Raw genomic sequence first — 8,902 nt, 5'->3', positions numbered from 1 at the left:
ACACACCTTTATATAATTGCAGACACATTTTTGACAGGTATCTTAAATTAATTAAAAAATATATATCAAACTTCAACACTTCAAGTTTCTTATGTTGGGAATTTTTTTGTGTATATATTTATATATAATCTTATTCTTCAAAAAGACAGAATTCAAAAGATCATGAGCTTTTCAATGTTCCACAACATGTTATAGGAGGTTTTATGTCCAATAATATTTTACGAGAAGTCGAAAATTTCAAAAAATCCTTAACTTTATCTCTCAGGAGAAAATTTTCATACATATACATGCTCAAATTCCTAAAAGATGCATATATATATATATATATATATAATAAAGAAATTAATAATTAGTAATAATATCTAATATCTAGTATGTGTAATATTGTGTATTAGGAATACATAACACATATGGGAAAAGAAAGACACAGAAGATGAATGGAGCACCAAAGGTGGGGAGCCAAAAAAGGAAGCAACTCCATGTCTGTCAAACTCTGTCCCATGAATGTCATCCAAAAAACTTTTCTTAAAAGGATTTCTAAAAAACAAAATTAAAAAAAAAAAAGACTTTTGTGAAAATTAAACAAATTATTTAAATAGTTTATTTCATATATATATATATATATATATATTTTTTTTTTTGCAAAATTAAATATACAGTTAGTTTTATTGTTTTATATTTTGAGTGGAAGTGTTGTCCACGTGGGTTTAGTGCGTGTGGGGGTTTAGCAGTTTCACATATTGTTTTGAATCTGAGGCTTATAAATTTCGTGAGTTATAGCCCACATCGCCATATAAAACCAAACACTAACTCTTCTTCACCACTTCACACGCTTTCTTCTTCACCCTCTTAGTTCTTTTTTGGTTTTTTGTCATTGTTCACAGAATTAAACAAAGAAACAGAAAAAAAAGCAGAGAGAGAGAGAGAGAGATAAAGAAATCAGATTCATACATGGCTTCAGAAATCACTGTTGATTGGAGAGGAAGACCCTCAGATCCTAACAAGCATGGTGGCTTTAGAGCTGCTAGTTTCGTTCTTGGTAGCTACACCCCTCTCTGCTTCTCTCTCTCTCTCTCTTTTTTGTTTTTTTTTTTTTTTTGGTAGTATTATTATTATTATTTGTTTACATTAATTTTTGTATCAGTTACTGCATATGTTAAAGAAATATTATATATATATATATATATATATATTATTTACATCCCAGCAAACCGTTATCATGTCATCAGAGTTAGCTCAAAATTTACCACCTATACCAATCTCCACCACTTCTGAAATTTTGATTGCCTGAAATGCTAACTTTATCTGTTAAAAAATCTGGAACTCTTTTCTGGATATATATATATATATATTATATATATATGAGTGTGTTATTTATATACTTCTCTTAAAGCTATTGTATATATTTGTGAATATTTTCATATATATATATATACACTATCTTTTTTCATATGCTAATATATATATATATATATATATATACTGTCCAGATTAGGTGAGGATATTAATTGAAAATATCATGAGTATACACGTTCTCTAATATATTATGGGATGTGTATCTTTAAGTTAGCAGAAGTAATAATTATACTCAAAATCTCTTTAAATTAGTATTCTCATCTAATCACATTTATATACATATAATGATTTTGTTTTTTTTTTTTTTTTTTTGGTGAAAATAATATAGAAAGATTTTTAATTTCTTGTTGCTTGGTTTGTGGGTGATGACGTTCTCTTTTTTTGGTTTTTCTTTATTTTTTTTATTTTTTATTTTTTTATTTTTTATTTTTATTTTTTAGCATTAGTTCTATTGGGATTAATATTGAAAATATTTTAGTTAATAACCTGTGGACGTTCATGTTTGACGATTAATCTATGTATATGTAAATATATAAAGGGCTCCAAGCATGTGAGATAATGTCGATCGCGGCAGTGGGGAACAACCTGATCACATATGTGATAAACGAGATGCACTTACCTCTATCAAAGTCGGCAAATGTAGTGACAAACTTTATTGGAACTGTCTTTCTCTTAGCCCTCCTTGGTGGCTTCCTTTCTGATTCTTATCTTGGGAGTTTCTGGACCATGCTCATCTTTGGCTTTGTTGAACTTTCTGTAAGCTTAATAAATCTTTCACTCTTTTTTTTTTTTTTTTTTTTTTTGTCTCTCTCTTTCTTTCTTTCTGACACACAAATTCCCTGGCTCACATTCAAAATATTTGCCAATTTTTGTCTCAACTACACGCTATAGATTGAGATCTTCTATAATTTATGATAAAATCTTATTTCATTTTAAATTTCTTTTCATTTAATTTTTTTTTAATAATTTTAAATGAAATGATGTTATATCAACAATGGATATGAATGAAAATAGAAAATCCGATTCCCAAAAAAAAAAAAGAAACTATAAATAAATAAATAAAATCCTATTGATTATATTATGACCTATGATTTGACCAATTAGAATATTTTCCCACAAAGACAAACTCTTCCACTAACTTATAATTTGTATTTTTTTGGTAAATAGGGCTATATATTACTCTCAGTGCAAGCTCATCTACCACAGTTAAAGCCACCAAAATGTAACATAATGGAAGGAGAAGAATGCATAGAAGCAAAAGGATTCAAGGCGTTCATTTTCTACCTTGCAATCTATTTGGTAGCATTGGGAAGTGGGTGTGTTAAGCCCAACATGGTTGCTTTTGGTGGTGACCAGTTTCACCCAGATAACCCAAAGCAATACAAGAGGTTCTCAACCTACTTCAATGCAGCTTATTTTGCATTCTCAATGGGTGAACTCATTGCTCTCACACTTATTGTTTGGATCCAAACACACTCAGGAATGGATGTTGGGTTTGGACTCTCTGCTGCTGCAATGGCAGTGGGTTTGCTCGGTTTGATCTCTGGCACTTTTTTCTACAGGAATAAACGCCCCCAAGGAAGCATTTTCACTCCAATTGCCAAAGTAATTATTTTTCAACATTAATTAATTTTTCTCTTTATTAATTAGCTTTCCTTCCTTTAAGGGGCATTTTTTGTCTCATTCATTTGGTTTTTTTATTTTAAAATTTTTTTTTATCATTATTACATCACTTTATATGTGCCAAGGAACATGTTACTTTGTGAAAAAGGAATCTCTCTTCTGCTGAAAACTAATGCAATTTTGTTGTTTTGTGATAATTAATCAAAGGACTTTGCTTAGCTTAATTCTAGGTTGTTGAATAATATATAATATATAATCATATTTATTATTATTATTTTTTTCTAATTTCTTTCAGGTTTTTGTGGCTGCTATATCTAAGAGAAAGCTGGCTTTTCCATCTAACCCTCAAATGCTTCATGGAAGCCAGATTAACATGCCAAGTGATCCAAATATTGAATCAGGATATCATCTTGTTCACACTGAAAAGTTCAGGTAAAAAAATAAAAAATAAAAAATAAAAAAACTACCTTGATCCAACATGAAAACTTGGTATTATTATTCATTCAAAATTTCCATGGGAAATAAACATTTTCTTTTCATGACATACTATATTCATTTCATATATTGTCTCATTGGGATAACCCAATTAGCCATAACCATTGGTGATAATCCTCAGATTTTTAGATTGTGTATTAAAAGCCTGATGCTAAAATCCCTCTCTCTGAGTTATTAAAATAATATATATATATATATATATAAAATATTCTAGTAACGGAAATTACCAATAAATCAAAATATTTGTATTTGATCAGATTTTTGGACAAAGCTTGCATCAAAATTCAAGATGGAAAAGATGAAGGTCCATGGAGATTATGCACCATTACACAAGTAGAGCAAGTGAAAATTCTCTTATCAGTGATTCCCATTTTTGCTTGCACCATCATTTTCAACACCATTTTAGCTCAACTCCAAACTTTCTCAGTCCAACAAGGAGCTGCAATGGATAACCGCCTCACAAATTCTTTCCATGTACCTCCAGCTTCCCTCCAATCAATCCCATACATGATGCTCATCTTCGTTGTCCCTCTCTATGACACGTTCTTTGTCCCTTTGGCAAGGAAATTCACTGGCCATGTCTCTGGAATCTCTCCCCTAAGTAGGATAGGTTCGGGACTCTTTATCGCGATCTTTTCTATGGTTGCAGCTGCTATAATGGAGAAGAAGAGAAGGGATGCATATGTACATGATAACAAAACAATATCCATCTTTTGGATCACTCCTCAATTCTTGATCTTTGGATTATCAGAGATGCTCACTGCTGTTGGCCTAATTGAGTTCTTTTACAAGCAACCTTTGAAAGGAATGCAATCATTTTTGACTGCCATTACCTATTTTTCATACTCTTTTGGATTCTACTTGAGCAGCTTGCTTGTTTCTTTTGTGAATAAGATTACCTCCTCAGGGTCCTCCAATGGTGGTTGGCTAAGTAACAACAATCTCAACAAAGATAGGCTAGATCTATTCTATTGGATGCTTGCTGCTTTAGGGTTGCTCAACTTCTTCAACTATATTTATTGGTCTAAATGGTTCTCATTCAACCCTGCTTTCATTTCAGATGGAGAAGCACAGGATGAGAATATCAATCCCAAGCAAGATAAACTCAATAGCTTCAACTCTTCAAAGCACATTGAAGATGAAAATATACCTTGAGTGGCAATATTTTTATTTCTATATGTATGCATGTAGTTAGTGCTATATATATATATATATAGAGAGAGAGAGAGAATATGTATGTAGGGTCTTGTAATGTAAGTAAAAGAAATCATACAAGGAAGGATAAGGCTCTCTTGAGAGGTTGATAGTTTTTCATATAATTATTATATGTATAGAAAGATAATTGCCATTGGAACCTTGTAGTAGCTAGCAAACTCATCTTCCAATATGTATTATAAGAATCTTATTGAACTTTTATTATATTGGATCGCTCAGATATCAATTACTTCTAATTTGATTTTTTTAAATATAAATAAATGTTAATAGATTGTTTAATTTGTTTGATAATCAAGGTGGACAACAGGTCATGTACTTTTAATAAACTCATAGTACCAGCTAGCTATTTGTGTTGGTCTCAAGAATTGTACAATTTTTTTTCCCACTTTGCGGGAATCTCACACATATCTAACAATTCAAGTTTTTTGGATTTATAAGTTCTAACACTTATAACTTTTCAAGAAAAACACTATTGCATGCTCATATTCAAGCAGCTTTCCTCTTCTCTTATAAAAATTCGCTCTTCTGTTTTCTTGTCACTCAAAACTGAGGGAGTTGGTTGACGTTGGTTGTAATTTAGCTTCACTTCCTTGTGATATTTTGAACATCCAAGCTTTTGATATGCTTGGCTGTGGTGCTTCTTTGCAATTCCTCCTCTGCTTGGAGGCTTTTTGGCGTTTACTCGCAATAAAATTCAGTATTTATCATAAAAAAACTGAGGGACTTAATTGTAAAGAGAAGAAAACAAAAAACAAAAACAAAAGCCTGAAGACAAGAAGATAATAATTTCCGTGCATATAGCCATTATTTGAGTCTAGAAACTTGAAACGTAATCTACAAAGAGTGACGATTCAAGCTTCTCAGATGGGTATTGCCAAAAAAGGGGCCGCCTTCACCACTAGTTATTGCTATAGGTTTCCTCTTTTATTTTCTTTTCTTTATCTATTTTCTCACTAACTAAACAATTATATTTTGGGATGATAGCATCAGAGGTCTCAAAATTACACTGTTTGTGACATTTAAGTTCTTAAAATATTTTCTAAAACAAAATAATATCTGAATTTGTTAATTTCTTAAACTATTTGTCCCTAACTAAATTTCCATCAAAAATTTCATTATCCTAAATCAAAGTGAAACTTTTATATAGTTTAGGGATCATACATGGAGTAAACATTAAAAAAGTCTTAAATAATATTATTAAACATATTTTTCAATAAATCAAATATGTCTTATTTAATTAATAAAATATTTTATTTTATTGAAACATATATTTGAAAGTATCATTTAGGAAAAAAAATTTTTAATTTTTTTTTTTTAGTGTCTATTGCCAGTGTGGTTCCTAAACTATATAAAATTTTACTTTGGTCCCTCATAATACATGAGCAAGTTCAGAGACCAATTTATCAGGGGAAAAAAAAAAAAAAACTTAATGACATAAATATTACTAGCAATAAAGTTTAGAAAATTTGGTGACATTATTATTTATTTTTTAGTATGGAGTTTAAAATTGAGGTTGAATGGTGGGTTTTGATCGCAAAAATGAAGGAAGGGGAAGGATAGAATTTTAACTTTTTACTAAACATTGCCCACGTGCAATAATTTCATTTGTTATATACTTTTTTATTTTTATTTTTTTGTTATAAACAAAATTAAACAATTTAGTTTTAAAAAGAAAAAAATTGCTAGATTTTTGGTTAACTTGTATATATATATATATAGATAGATAAAGTACTATAAATTACACAGTACTATCAATTCAATTAGGATATATTTGTCCAAAAAAAGAAAATAATATAAAAATCTACAATCAACATAAAAGTATTTTTAATGGTGAATGTAGATTGTTTTTTATACTGTAAATATAGATTGCTATTTATATGGTATAAAAATTGATATTGTCTAATTTTATATGAAATAAATATACAATCAATTTTAAAATTGTTGTCATTATATCAAGTGGTTGTAAAAAGCTATTTATGGTTATTATTTAATTATTTTTTTCTTTCTTTTCTTAAAAAATCGATTTCTCAAAGAAAATTTTGTTTTTGATGAAATTCCATAATGTGATATAACGTCCAAAAGTAGAGGTTCACCTTAGTAATATTTATTATTTTTCTTACCATATCAATTTGATAAAATGTTTAAATAATCCTCATTAAAGATTCTGTTTTTTTTTAATGACTACTTATTTTTTTTATGTGCAAAAAAAATATATATTAATGAATAAAACCATTGAAAATGCTTTAAAATATTTATATGCATTTTTATGTGTAGTAATACTATTATTATTTTAGGATATTAAGTTCTAAACTTTTTCATTTGAAATGGGATAAACCATTTTTGGTTTTCATTTTTTTTTTTTTTTTTTGGATAAAAACTTTTTGGCTGTTCTTCTAAGTTTCCAATCAAACTATTAAATGAGAAACGCAACTCTATTAATATGTCTTAATAAATACGTTATTTGTATAGTTTGTATTTCTAATATGCATATGCATTTTATAAAAATATATTTTAGTAGATAAAACAAATATTTGTGTTGCCCTTATTCACCAAAAAAATATTTGTTTTGCCCTTCTCTCGATTCCAACAAAATAATGTATGCGCAAATCAAAATTTAAAGGGGCAGTATTGTATTTTCAAGGGGGCCGAAAAATGGGAAACCCAACGCAGAATGGGCTTCAATATGCGGTTATAGACAGATGAAAAATAAAATAAATAAATAAATCATATTTTTATATGATCCCCTTGTATTTTTTTTTTTTTGGACATGCGGTAAAAATAGAATAAAAAATTTAAATAATCATATTAATTATTTTAAAATTATATCAATTATCATTTTTTATTATATATTAAAATTTTATATAAAAATAGATAATCTAAAGACTTTATTTTTTTTTTTATAGATATACATAACATTTCCATCACCACAGCAAATTTAAAGTGTTATGCTTTTTATAATAATATCATACATACCGACTTATTTACCAATTTTGATTAGCAACTGATTTGACATCATTTTATTAAAATTTTATATATCCATTGAAAGGTTCATTAATTTATATTCAATGTATATATATTTAGTTGTCAATAAAGAGTAAGGGCTCCATTTAAGGGGAATTTTAAGGTGATATAAATGTGATGATAATTTACTTTCTAATAGTGTAAACTTTGGGATGAGTGGGATTTTTATATGGTGTCAAAATCAAAAATCTTTGAAAAACTTTTGAAAACAATTATAACATAACATGAGTAATATTTGAAATATTAAATAAGTTTGTCAAGATTTATATCAAGTGTCATATATAACTTAGTTATAGATAAGTAAATTTTTTTAAAAAAATAAATATAAACAAATATAAATCAATCAAATATAAATACATGGCATTTTGAATATATCTTGATAAATTTATCTACTACCTTTAGAAGTTATTCAACATAACAATATTCAGTGTTAAATTTTGTTGGTAAACCATATGTCGGAGCATATAGACAACTTTTTTGCATAATAATTTTGATGTAACTAATGGGTCTAGTTTTTCAGAACATAAACCAAAAGGATAAGAAAGAAAAATGATTGAAACATGGAAAAAGAGAAAGACCAATGTTGGAAAGTGGAACATGATGAGAAAGAACACGTATTTGGAAAGAAGGTGCTCACTATTTTATTTTATTTTATATTTTATATCAGGCTTGTTAGATCAAACAGATTATCATTCAAATACTATTTCTCATTATAAAATTATCTTTTTGAAAATACAAAGAAAAAAGCAATTTTTCCATTTTTGTCAATATTATTTGCACGATTTTTTTTTTTCTATCTTTCTATGTTTCTTTTCAAATCAAGGTTTAAAATTTCGATATCGATGAAAATATGGAATGTTCAAAATATTAAAATTTTCATAAAAATATTAAAAAATTATCAAATATCGATAAAAATTCATATAAAATTATGGAAATCTATTTTGAAAAATAAAAATTTCTATTGAAATTTTAGTATTAGCTTATTTAAACAATCAATTATCAAATTGATTATAAAAATTACAAAAATATTGAATAGATATTATATTTTTTTCAATCAATTTAATTTATAGTAAGAAGTAACGATTATATATAAATTATTATTGATAAAAATATGCAAAAATATATATATATATATTTGATAAATTATTTATTAATTAAGATAAAATAATCATTACAATTACATTATAATTCA

At 27.4% G+C, this 8,902-nt stretch overlaps 1 protein-coding gene across 1 annotated transcript; it reads left to right on the top strand.

The window, feature by feature from the left end:
• Positions 1 to 810: 810 nt before the first annotated feature.
• Positions 811 to 4,890, top strand: LOC107431434 (protein NRT1/ PTR FAMILY 4.3). Its single transcript, XM_048478899.2, has 5 exons — positions 811 to 1,039; positions 1,895 to 2,112; positions 2,524 to 2,961; positions 3,275 to 3,411; positions 3,732 to 4,890. The coding sequence occupies exons 1-5, from the start codon at positions 952 to 954 to the stop codon at positions 4,627 to 4,629; spliced, it is 1,779 nt and encodes a 592-aa protein (XP_048334856.2). The 5' UTR covers positions 811 to 951; the 3' UTR covers positions 4,630 to 4,890.
• The last annotated feature ends 4,012 nt before the right edge of the window (positions 4,891 to 8,902 follow it).

Source organism: Ziziphus jujuba, chromosome 7 (genome assembly GCF_031755915.1).
Source record: "Ziziphus jujuba cultivar Dongzao chromosome 7, ASM3175591v1".
NCBI classification, from domain to species: Eukaryota; Viridiplantae; Streptophyta; class Magnoliopsida; order Rosales; family Rhamnaceae; genus Ziziphus; species Ziziphus jujuba.
Note: the sequence above shows the minus strand (reverse complement) of the source record. Positions and strands in the feature narration are given on the sequence as shown.

Bases quoted from the DNA above. Each gene is read 5' to 3' on its own strand.
- LOC107431434 (XM_048478899.2), top strand. From the start codon at position 952: ATGGCTTCAGAAATCACTGTTGATTGGAGAGGAAGACCCTCAGATCCT. The intron at 1,040-1,894 runs GTAGCTACACCC...AAATATATAAAG, and splicing joins AGCTGCTAGTTTCGTTCTTG to GGCTCCAAGCATGTGAGATA. The intron at 2,962-3,274 runs GTAATTATTTTT...AATTTCTTTCAG, and splicing joins TTTTCACTCCAATTGCCAAA to GTTTTTGTGGCTGCTATATC.